This window comes from Crocuta crocuta, unplaced genomic scaffold (assembly GCF_008692635.1).
Source record: "Crocuta crocuta isolate KB4526 unplaced genomic scaffold, BGI_CrCroc_1.0 scaffold234, whole genome shotgun sequence".
Taxonomy (NCBI): Eukaryota; Metazoa; Chordata; class Mammalia; order Carnivora; family Hyaenidae; genus Crocuta; species Crocuta crocuta.
The window spans coordinates 1,517,633-1,530,762 of record NW_027529647.1 but is presented as its reverse complement, the minus strand read 5'-3'; the positions used below and the strand labels follow the sequence as shown (position 1 = coordinate 1,530,762).

Here is a 13,130-nt window from a genome sequence, read left to right as displayed (position 1 = left end):
GTTTATCAGCACACATGTCACTATGCTCAAGCACAAGGATATCAGGTCAGCCACAAGGTGCTCCGTGCTCGGTGCTCCGGCAGAGCCATTTCTGACTGGGAAGCGGGGCTACAAGTACAGCTGCCTGTAGGGGCCGCCCGGAAGGCAAAGGAGTCAACACACACTGGGCACATTTTTTATTTTTTAATCACTCATCTCTTCTCTACATCAGCCACTGTGCTTGCTTATTATGGTTTTGCTTCAAAATGGCAAGTTAATTACGTACTACACTTTAGATACAGACACACTTAGTATTTTAAGCTGTGAGCAACAGGGAGACTGTATTTCTGGAATTACTTATCCAAAATGGACACCCTTCCATTTACCACCTGTGATACGGACAAGAACAATTTAACTTTTTGTCTTTACTGCAAAGAGCACCACTTGCAGTACAGCGGAGTTACCGCCTCCAGCCAAACCGCCTGTGGATAACAGCCATGAACTTAGGAAGTGAACAGAAGGGCTACCTAAAGGCTCTGGAGAAGTCTGCCAAAGCAGGCAGACCCTAGGGAGAGCCGACACTTGCAAGAGAACAGCTCGGGAGGTGGGCAGGTTCAGCCCAGGGCAGCTGACACGGACATGGCACTGAAGAACCAGAGGCAGTATTAGGGGAACCATAAAAGGTGAAGAATGGGGGTGGGAGGGGGTCCCAAAAAGGAGAGAGTCAGAGAGAGGGAGCCCCCAATTCTGGGAATAAATTCTCCTAAATCTCTAGCTGGACCCCCTGAACCGTGTGTGTATGGGGCAAACTACAAACAGCCCAGTGAAGGATAACAGAAGCTAACTGCTGTGTATGCAGCTGGGGTCCAACCAGATTAACAATACACTTTAAAACAAGAGCTGGGGTGCCTGCAGGCCTCAGTCAGCCGAGTGTCCGACTCTCGATTTCCACTCAAGTCATGATCCCAGGGTCGTGGGACTGAGCCCCGCATCGAGCTCCATGCTGAGTGTGGAGCCCGCTTAGGATTCCCTCTCCTTCTGCCCCTCACCCCCGCTTGTGTGAGCTGTGTCTAAAACATCATCATCATCAACATCATCATTAAATAAATTTTTAAAAGACAAACAATTCCACAGAGTTGGAGATTTAAGATCCTTCTCTCAACAACTGATAGAATGAGACCAAAAAATATAATAAATTCAGATACAGATGGCCTGAGCTATAGTACGAAACACTCTGACTTACTGGATACTCATGAAGACTAGAGCCACCAAAATAAAGTTCTTTTTGAAAAGATTAATTTTTTTCAAGTGCACATGGTATATTCACGAGGAAAAACTGTAAAGTGGGCCACAAGCCTTAATAAATTTAGAAGGAGTACATCAATAGAGAGTAAGCTCTCCACACACTACAGAATTAAGTCAGAATCAGTAATAAAATAGCTAGGAAACCCCAAGTATCTGGAAATTAAACAACATATACTAAAAGATCCATAGGTCAAAGAAGAAATCACAAGGATATCACTGGATCATAATGAAATATTTCACTCCTTTTCTGTTTTCTGAAAGTTTAAGGTTGGTGTTCTTTCTTCTTCCCATGTTTGACAAATGTCACTAGTAAAAATTCTGGGCCTAGGATTTCATCTGTGGAAATAATTTGCCTTATTAGATATAATGCAATTTAGAATTTTTGTTTCATTTTCTGTCATCCTGGATACATTTCCATTTTTTTCCAAGGAATTTATCCAGTACCATCTCTGTATTTGAGATCGTTGCCATTGTGAAATGGAGGCCCAAACTCCCAGAACCTTTAATTTTTCAAAAGAAAGAAGCAACTCAAATATTTACATGAAATCTGACTTTAAATGTTTGCAACTATACTTCTAAAAAAAGTTTGGACCAGGGGTGCCTGGGTGGCTCAGTCAGTTAGGCGTCAGACTTCGGCTCAGGTCATGATCTCACACTCTGTGAGTATGAGCCCCACGTCGGGCTCTGTGCTGACAGCTCAGGGCCTGGAGCCTGCTTCAGATTCTGTGTCTCCCTGTCTCTCTGCCCCTCCCCTGCTAGCTCTCTCTCTCTCTCTCTCTCTCTCTCAAAAGTAAACACTTTAAAAAAATTTTTTTTTAAATGTTTAGACCAAACACAATTTGTTTATGGCTAGAATTAGCCCTTGATTGCTCGTCTGCAAGTCTTTTCTAATTTTCTAATCTTGAAAATGAAGCCCATGGGAAAGTTTACCAGCAAAGAAATAACGGTATAGCTTTAAATAAAGGCTCCCACTCCTGTTTGGTAGAAATGCATCAGGAGACAATTTTTAAGGAATTAGATGGTCTTTATAACCTTGGGGTAAACAGAGGTTGACAAACTTTTTCTGGACAAGGCAGATGGTAAATATTTTAGGCTTTCTGAGCACTGTGGTCTCTCGGTCAGCTCTGTCATTACAGGAGGAAAGTGGCCACAAATGTGTTAAAGTATAAGCATGTCTGGGTCCTAAGAAAACTTTATTTATATAAACAGGCCGGGAGCCTAACCTGGTATACTTGACAAAATTAGTAACTTCTGTTCATTTAAAAACAAAAAACAAAAACAGACACTAAGATGAAAGTGAAATGGTGAAGTGCACCTGGGTGGCTCAGTCAGTTAACCGTGTGACTCTTGGTTTCAACTGAGGTCAGGATCTCATGGTTCATGGGTTGTACTGTGCACTGGGCTCTGTGCTGACGGCTCAGAGCCTGGAGCATGCTTCGAATTCTGCGTCTCCCTCTCTCTCTGCCCCTCCCCCGCTCACACTCTGTGTATGTGTCTCTATCTCAAAAATGCATAAACATTTAAAAATCAAACAATAGGCGTGCCTGGGAGGCTCAGTCGGTTAAGCGTCTGACTTCGGCTCAGGTCATGATCTCATGGTTTGTGGGTTCGAGTCCCACGTCGGGCTCTGTGCTGACAACTCAGAGCCTGGAGCCTGTCTTCGGATTCTGTGTCTTCCTCTTTCTCTGACCCTCCCCTGCTCATCTGTCTCTCTCACTCTCTCTCAAAAATAAATAAAACATTAAAAAAAATTTTTTTTTAATTAAAATACCTGAGTCAATCAATCTGGAAGATGGGGTGGGGGAGCACCTGGGCAGTATATTAATACAATGGAATTAGCAGCCCAAACTAATGAACTACACTCTTAGCATGGATAGAGCTGAAGGGAAAGAAAACAAAAAAAAGGTGACACAAGAAAGTCCCAACAGAATATACACAGTATGATTTACTAAACCTAAAAACAAAATTAGATACATATACATCCATATAAAGAAAAGCAAAAGAGTAAAAATCTCTTTCTCTCACAAAAATAAATAAATATATATAAAAAAAAAAAAGGAGGGAGATTCAGTCAGTTAGGCATCTGACTCTTGATTTCGGCTCAGGTCATGATTTCAAGGTTTGAGCTCCACATCGGGCTCAGCACTGACAGTGTGGAGCCTGCTTGGGATTCTTTCTCTGCCCCTTCCAAACTTGTGCTTTCTCTCTCTCTCAAAAAAAAAATAAAACAGAAGATTCAGGTCAGTAGTTACCTCTCTAGGAAAGAGAGAAGAGGGTGCATCAGGGAGGAGCACACAGGCCTTCAAAGGACCTGTAATCTCCTCTTTACAGTGGGCAATAGGTATTCATTTTATGCTTTTTCATAAAACTGCACAAACGTATTATACACATTTCTTTTCAGATGGGATGTGTGAGGGGAGGGAAGAGATGAAAGCAGGGAAGCTTCAGCCTCTCTGCGTCACTGGGCGCGCAGACGCAGAAGTACGCACGGCCCCTCAGAGACCAGCCTGACCCCGGTAGCGTCACCCACGCGACACAGCATGGCTGGGGGGCTGCATCTCCGTGAAGCCACCTGCACGTATGAATCAAGGGCAAGTGCAGGAAAGGGAGTCAGGAAGAGCCTGGCAGGCTCCGCAACTCCGCCAGCGCTCCCTGACCCCAGGCCCCCAGGCCGGCTGTGCTCCGGTTCCAACCAGCCCACACGAAAGGGGAGATGCCAACAGAGCTGCACTGTGTTACTTTCCGGGGCAACTGCCACGGTGCTTCTGGCGACACCGCGGGGGCACCGCTCCGGGCAGCGGGAAACAGCCTGACCCCGTGGAAAGAGGTTCGGCCACACTGGTCAGGATTACAAATACACGTGAGCTCGCGTCTAGCAATCTCGTCTGGGGACTTTCCTCTGTGGATACACCTAAACCTGTACGTGTAGACAGAGCTGAAAGGCCACGCAATGGAACACTGAACGCAGCGCAAACGTCAGGAGAGCACCTGAGCGCCCACGTGCAGAGGACCAGTACAGAGACCGCGGCGCCTCCCAGCACGGAGCGACTCGTGCTACGCGGCTGCAGAAACAGAGAGGAGGAGGGAACTGTGCTGTTCCAGCAAGAACTCCAAAAGCTACTCAGCCACTAAAACGGAGACCCTATGGCCTCAAAGAAGACACGTGTTTATCTGTACCTCCTGTGGTTGTACAAACCTTGGCAGAACATACAAGCAAGTCCTACTGGAGACGACCTTGGAGGGCAAGGGGAAGGGAATGGAGAAGGGGACCACGCTGCGAGCAAGACTTGTCAACATATACCTTCTTAATCAAACACATATTTAATTCCTCAAGACAACAAATTCTTAAAAACATACAGTGGCTATCACAGAAGGGCCAGCCCCTTCCCACTGAATGTCAATGCTGGGGTCACGCAAAGGCCGGTACAGACACACCGGGTGAGGATCCAGTATAGAAGCCCCCCCACTCCCGCCAGGGGCCAATGACCAGACTGAGGGTCAGCCAAAGACCAGTAAATAAATACACATACAATGGAATACTCTGAAACAGAAAAATGAGGCAAGTCTCTGTGTAAAGTATCCTGATGTGAAATTAGCTCTAAGATCTATTAAGAAAATAACCTGGCCCAGAACAGGGGTCTGCATGCTCCCACATGTTTAAATACATCCATGTGTGTGCACATACATGGATACTACTCTCATAAGCCAAATATATCTTTTAAGGACACTCAAAAAACTGGGTAAGGGGGCTACCACCAGGAGGCGAACTGGTGTCTGAGGGCAGCAGTGACAGAGGTGTTCTTTCCGCTGCACACACCTTTGTGTCTTTAGAATTTTGTGCTATGTACATTGGTAACCTAATCACAAAATAATCTATTTATAAAAATTACTCAGAAAACACACTAAAACAATTTACTAGGGACATAAAACATATTTGCGAAGGGATAGAAAAAGCTTGGGGAAACGTCCCTGAAAACAAAGAGTAAATATTTAAAGACATCAATTCTCTGGGTGCCTGGCTGGCTCAGGCAGAGGAGCACATGACTCTTGATCTCAGGGTCAGGAGTTTGAGCCTCATGTTGAGTGTAAGGTTTACTTAACACATTTTTAAAAAAATTATGCAACCTAACTTTTAAATTCATATGGAAAACTAAACGTGCACATATAGCCAAGATTTTTGAAAACCATGAAGATAGATGATCAAATGTGTTAAAANATGACCTGAGCTGAGACCAAGAGTCAGACGCTTAACTGACTGAGCCACCCAGGAGCCCATAAAACACATTAATTTAAAGCTACAGTATTAAAATTAATTTCCTTTCTCACTTATTAAATAAATAATTCCAGATGGACTATAAAAGTGAAAATAAGAGCTAAAAGTACTGGAAGAAGACAGAAGTTTTAAGAACAGATATATGGATATAATTCACCGAAAGTATACAAGTCACTGGGCTTTAGCACAGAGTTGTATGTCAATCACCATCTTCTGGTTCCAGAACATGTCATCACCACAGAAAGAAACCACATACTCATTAGCAACGACGTCCCATTCCCCTATCACCCAGCTCCTGGCAATCATGCTGTGTCCCTACAGATATGCCAGGTTTGGACATTTGCATAAATGGGATCATACTACACATGGTCTTCTGTGTCTGGCCTCTTTCTAAAGCTGACAAACATTCCGTTTTGTGGCCAGACCACACGTTTAGCCAGTTGTCAATTAATGGACAACGGGGGTGTGTCCACGTTTTGGCTGTGCTGTGAACACTGCTGTACGAGTTTCTCTGCGGGCGTGTGGTTTAGGCTCCCCCAGGTAAACACCTAGGAGTGGAACTGCTGGGTGGAATGGTAACTGTGTTTAACCATTTGAGGGCTGCGGACGGTTTTCCAAAGCGCCACACCACCTCACGTTCCCACCGGCAGTGAGAGAGCGCTCCCATTTCTCAACACCTGAACCGATGGTACTGCTGTTATCACCTGTGGTTTTTATTCCTGCCGCCTGAGTGGGGGTGAAGTGCCCCCTCACTGTGGTCTTGATATGCCTTTGCCTGCCCTACTGATAGTGATCTTGACATCTTTTTCTCCAATGATTTGAGACTGAAGAAACTCTTCATAAACAAGACATATCACCCAAGAACCATAAATTTATGAAGCACATAAAAATTAAAATAAATAGGATAACCATAAAATACCTAGGAACAAACATAACCAAAGAAGTGAAAACTCTAAACACTGAAAACTATAGAAAGCTGATGAAGAGGGGCGCCTGGGTGGCTCAGTTGGCTGAGCGTCCAACTTCGGCTCAGGTCATGATCTCACGGTTTGTGGGTTCGAGCCCTGCATCGGGCTCTGTGCTGACAGCTAGCTCAGACCTGGAGCCTATCGTCAGATTCTGTCTCTCCCTCCCTCTGTGCCTCCCCTGCTTGCACTCTCTCTCTCAGGAAATAAATAAAAAAACATTAAAAATTTTTTAAAAAAAGGAAAGAAAGGTGATGAAGGAAATTGAAGACACACACAAAAAAATGGAAAAATATTCCATGTTTCTGGATACGAAGAACAAATATTGTTAAAATGTCAATACTACCCAAAGCAATCTACATATTCAACAGAATCCCTATCAAAATAACACCAACATTCTTCACAGAGCTGGAACAAACAATCCTAAAATTTTTATGGAACCAGAAAAGACCCCAAACAGCCAAAGCAATCTTGAAAAAGAAAACCAAAGCAGGAGGCATCACAATCCCAGACTTCAAGCTGTGTTACAAAGCTGTGATCACCAAGACATTATGGTCCTAGCACAAAAACAGACACTCAGATCAATGGAACAAAATAGAGAACCCAGAAATGGACCCACAAACGTATGGCCAACTTATCTTTGACAAGGCAGGAAAGAATATCCAATGGAATAAAGACAGTCTTTTCAGCAAGTGGTGCTGGGAAAACTGGACACCGACATGCACAAAAATGAACCTGGACCACTTTCTTACACCAGACACAAATATAAACTCAAAATAGATGAAAGACCTAAATGTAAGACAAGAAGCCATCAAAATCCTCGAGGAGAAAGCAGGCAAGAACCTCTTTGACTTTGGCCACAGCAACTTCCTACTCAACACGTCTCCAGAGGCAAAGGAAACAAAAGCAAAAGTGAACTATTGGAACTTCATCAAAATAAAAACTTCTGCAAAGCGAAGGAAAACAACCAGCAAAACTAACAGGCAACCAACGGAATGGGAGAAGATAGTTGCAAACGACATATCTGATAAAGGGTTGGTATCCAAAATCTATAAAAAACTTATCAAACTCAACACCCAAAAAACAATCAGGTGAAGAAATGGGCTAAAGATATGAACAGACACTTCTCCAAAGAAGACATCCAGATGGCAAACAGACCGAAATGATGCTCAACATCACTCATCATCAGGGAAATACAAATCAAAACCACAATGAGATACCACCTCACTCCCGTCAGAATGGCTAAAATCAACAAGTCAGGCAACAACAGATGCTGGCGAGGATGAGGAGAAAGGGTCCCTCTTGCACTGCTGGTGGGAAAGCAAACTGGTGCAGCCACTCTGGAAAACAGTCTGGAGGTTCCTCAAGACATTAAAAATAGATCTACCCTACGACCCAGCAATTAGACTACTAGGTATTTTTCCAAGGGGTACGGGTGTGCTGTTGGGAAGGGGCAGGTGCACCTCAATGTGTATAGCAGTACTATCAACAATAGCCAAAGTATGGAAAGAGCCCAAATGTCCATCAATGGATGAATGGATAAAGATGTGGTATATATAACAATGGAGTATTACTCAGCAATCAAAAAGAATGAAACCTTGCCATTTGCAACTACGTGGATAGAAAAAGAGGGTATCATGCTAAGCGAAATTACTCAAAGACAAATATTATATGACTTCACTCATATGAGTACTTTAAGATACAAAACAGATGAACATAAGGGAAGGGAAGCAAAAATAATATAAATACAGGGAGGTGGACAAAAACATAAGAGACTCATAAATATGGAGCACAATCAAAGAGCTGGTTACTGGAGGGGTTGTGGGAGGGGGGATGGGCTAAATGGGTAAGGGGCATTAAAGACTCTACTCTTGAAATCATTGTTGCACTATATGCTAACTAACTTGGATGTAAATTTAAAAAAATTAAACTTAAAATAAACATGAAGGAAGGAATCAAGCCATTTTTTCCAAGAGAAATCTAATATTGTTTCATTACAGTCACTGCTCTTGTATCTGGTCTTAATAACAAAAAAAAACTTTTAAAAAAATAGGAGAAATCATAAAAGTTCTCATCACAAGGGGCCCCTGGCTGGCTCAGTTGGAAGAGCATGATACTTGATCTCAGGGTCCTGAGTTTGAGCCCCACATCAGGTGACAGATTACCTTAAAAAAAAAAAAAAAAAAAAGCTCTCATCACAAGAAAAAAAATTTAACTATGTGAGGTGACAGATGTTCACTAAACTTATTGTGGTGATCATTTTGCAATTTATAAATATCAAATCACTATACGTTATATGCCCAAAACTAGTATGTCCATTACATGTCAATAAAAAATAAATTTTGATTAAAAAATACATATATAGGGGCACCTGGGTGGCTCAGTCAGTTAAGCATCCAACTCTCGATTTTGGCTCAGGTCATGATCTCATGATTAGTGAATTCTAGCCCCACACTGGGCTCCACACTGACAGTGCAGAGCCTGCTTGGAATTCTCTCTCCGCCTCCCTTCCCTCCTGCTCCCCCACTTGTGGGCTCTCTCTCAAATAACTTGTATTAAAAAAAAAAAGACATATATGTATGTATATATACATATATATGGGGGTGCCTGGCTGACTCAGTCAGTAGAGTGTGCAACTCTTGACCTCAGGATAGTGAGTTCAAGCCCCACGTTGAGTATAAAGGTTATTAAAAAAAAAACAAAACATGTGTGAACAATTAAGAATCATACTACCAAAAAAGAATATTAAAGTTGACAGGCAAACACATTATGAAAAAATACCTGAAAACATGGCAGAGGGCCAGCTTCCTTAATAGAAGGTCACTTACAGGTCTGTAATAAAAACTCCAAGAGTGGGGGCGCCTGGGTGGCTCAGTCGGTTAAGTGTCCGACTTAGGCTGAGGTCATGATCTCACAGTTCATGGGTTCGAGTCCCGCATCGGGCTCTGGGCTGACAGCTAGCCTGGAGCCTGCTTCAGATTCTGTATCTCCCTCTCTCTCTGACCCTCCCCTGCTCATGCTCGCGCTTGCGCTCTCTCCCTCTCTCAGAAATAAATAAAAAAACATTAAAAAAAAAAATCTCCAAGAGTGTAAGAGAAAAATAGCAATTCCCAAAAAAGAGAAACATCAATGGCTTTGAATCAAAGACAAAGATGCTTTACCACACTCATTTAAATGCATTTTAAAACAAGACATTTTCATGTCAGACTGACAAACTTTTAAAATATGGTTAGGCTCGCGCTGGTGAAGGTGTGAGAAGCGGCCAGCAGGTGCTCCCCAGGCCTGTTCTGTAAACCAAACTTGGGAATGACCTGAACATGCCCATCAGTAAAGGGCCGAGTGAGTGAGGGGCCCCCACACGGGGCAGTACTGGGGGGACAGCAGGGCTCTCAGCAGCGACAGGAAACAAACCCTGAGACGCATCACAGCACGAGCCTGGGAGGCCCGAAGGCGCTGTGCCCAGGGCAGAGAGCTTCTTATCTGAGGGATGTGGGTGTGCACCCCCCCACTGCCGCACAGGCTTTTTCTGGCACCACCGCGCAGCGTGCTGAGGGTGGAAGATTTTTTTCACTGTACCAACTAGTTCTGGAAAACAGCCCTATCTTCTCAGCAAAAAAAACTTAGGATTTTTCTCAGAAAACTCTTAGAATATTAGCCTTAACTCTGAACTCCAAACTTCGTCTTCCCCATGGGCCAAATCTCAACCCGAGTCACATTAAGGCGGAAGAGGCACACTTCTGACCTGACAGCTCTTGAGAGCGCCCCAGCACTGGACCCCACCTCCATGCTGTCCCTGCAACATACCAGCCCGCTCCTGCCTCAGGACCCTGGCACAGGCTGCTCGCTCGCCTTGACCCACCCTTCCAGGCCACCTTCACCTTCTTCCAGGCTTTGTTTAGCAGGAGGCCTTCCCTGACCGCCCTGTTTCTAACAGGTTCTCCTTCCTGCTTTGATTTCTTCAGAGAGCTCAGCCCCTAATGCCACACAGCATTTACTTGTCTCCACTCCATCACCATCGAGGACCAGGATTCTTGTCTATTTTGTTCCCTGGCCAGCACCAGAGCAGTACCGGGCGGACAGGAGGCAGCTGAGACGTCTGCTAAATGAACTGATACTGCCATACCATATGGGAGATGTGCACTGCACCGGACCCACTCGCCTTTGGTTTCCCCGTGATGATGCTACAGTCCAAGCAGGCCCTCGAAACACGTGGTTGTTTTCTCAGGAGGCACAGCCACATAATGCAAAGAGTTTCACGACCATAGGTCAAGACCGGTGACCCACCAATTTTGGTGGCTGGTTTTGAAATCACTAAATGTGGGTTAAACCAGAAATTTAAAAAAAAAAAAAAAAAAGAAAAGAAATGGAAAGCAAAAGAATGTATCGCACAATAAAGGTATTTACAAATAAATAAATAAAGCTTATTTACAAAACTCTTCCAGCTAAGGAGGCACACATTTGTATCATATACGTATCCTTGCATATAGCAGATCATGATATGAATGCATTTCTTACAGGGAGCTTATGACAACAAAAGTTTGAAATTTACTCATCTCATTTCAGTGAAAACATTTCTAAGTTTAAAGTTTTGGGTTCAGGGGCACCTGGGTGGCTAAATCAGTTTTTGCTCAAGTCATGATCTCACATTCGTTTGCGCCCCACGTCGGGCTCTGCAATGACAGCAAGGAGCCTGCTTGGGATTCTCTCTCTCCCTCCCCTGCTCTCATGCAGCACTCTGTCTCTCAAAATTAAATAAACTTAAAAAACAACAACAACAATATTTTAGATGGCTACGTTGAAGCACCACAAGTGCAAACTCAAAAACATCCTGTGGCTTTGAACCTAAAACATTTCACTTGAGCGTAAACCGGATACACTTCATTGATCCCAAGCCAGTATTTTGGTTTGAGACCACAACCACCAGCACTGCCTCAGTAATACTCTCCTTACAGAAATCACCTTTGTTACCTGGTATCAGGTAACACTGGGGAGATTTTGTCCCCCTTACTTCTGGCCACCTACTCGGCCAGTAACTAATAAGGCCTTTGCTGACCTCTTACATCTGGGTTGGTCTGATCTTCTGCAGATTCACTCAACCCCTCTGGTCCTAACCCAGCGCCTCATGCCCAAGGCCCACCCGGTGCCTCCTGGGCAGTCAGCCACACACCCTCTGTGTGCGTGGTTCGCTGGTGCTGACCAAGGCCCCAGCACTGCGGTTTTCAGAGGTGGCCATGACACTGAGACTTTAAGCGGTTAAGGATCAAACGTATTCTCATTACGTTATGTTAGCAGCACAAACAGCTGTTCCGCACGAGGGTGAAACCTCTTCCGCTCATCCTGAAGAGAGCGTGGGAACACCTGAAATTTGCCTACCGAATTCTTGAGCCAGCTGCAGCAGAAGAGGCGGGAGGGTCGAAGTTAAACAGCACAGGCCCCCCAAACAAAGAGCACAGGGATGAAGCAGGATAATGCAACTAAAGAATAAAAGCAAGAAATGTGAGGCTGCGGTGGCACGGGGTCCAGACGGGGTTCATTTTGGGAAAGAAAACAATCCTCCTTGAACAACTACAACAAAGACGGGCACCCTGCTCTTCTGATGTTTCCGGCACTTGAAGCGGACGCCTCACCCCTTAGAAGTCTAAGACAGAAAATTCCAGCAGTGAGTCCTGCTTACGGAGATTGGAAAGGGCAGAAGACATTAACTTGGGCACCGACAAGTCCTACTGCGGCTGCCTCAAAACGGGTCCTGGCAAATCCAACGGTGAGAATAAGAGCATCCCCAAGATTAGGTAACAGCGCTCAGGGGTTGCGGTGCCTCCGAAGTTATAAAGCCACAGGAAATGACGAACCTGCTACCCTCTCCACCTCACAACACAATCTTAAAAATCAATTCAGGGGTGCCTGGGTGGCTCAGGTCATGATCTGAAGCTCTCTGCTGTCAGCGCAGAGCCCATTTCAGATTCTCTGTCCCTCTCTCTCTCTCTGCCCCTTCCCTGCTCATGTTCTGTGTCTCCAAAGTAAATACATGTTTGGGTTTTTTTTTTTCAGTAGCAAACTGTAAATACGGTTTAGGCCTTTTCACATAAAAATAGACACATCTGCTCACATGTGTGTGAACAACGTGCATAGAACCTGGAAAGAACGCTAAATCGTTCCCAGCGGGGAGGGAGAAAGCAGAGATTGGGGTTATTTTTCCCCGCCCCCGGTCCGGGGACTGCACCAGGGCAGAGCCTGTTCTGTCCGGTTCGCAGCCGTGTGTTTTCCCAGGCACAGCGGGCACCGAGGGTTGAAAGCAGCACGCGAAGTGGTTTCTGCATCTCGCCCGTGTAAAACCACCTGGGGGCGGAGAGGAAAATCGCCACGAGGAGGCTTAAGTGAATCACCCAAGTGAAGTCCGTTTCCACGCACACGCGCCCTCCGCTGCAGGAGCGAGGAGCGCCCGACCCCTCTGCTTGACCCGGGCGCTTGCAGGTGCGTCCCGCGGGCCGGGGCGCATTCCCGCTACCTGAGGGGGGAAACGCGGCCGCACCGCGAGCTCAGCGTTCGCCGCGCGTGTGGCGCGTAAGTCTCACAGAACCTCCACGTGTCCCACGAACGTGGAAGCCGGC

General features: G+C 45.2%; 1 protein-coding gene across 1 annotated transcript in view; it reads right to left on the bottom strand.

Annotated features, from left to right (window-relative positions):
* TRAP1 (TNF receptor associated protein 1) overlaps window positions 1-13,130 on the bottom strand; it is a 48,480-nt gene that overhangs the window by 31,497 nt on the left and 3,853 nt on the right. Inside the window, exon 2 of the mRNA XM_077762760.1 lies at window positions 11,896-11,911. Within this exon, the coding sequence (XP_077618886.1) occupies window positions 11,896-11,911 (16 nt within the window). The remainder of the gene's footprint in view (window positions 1-11,895; window positions 11,912-13,130) is intronic.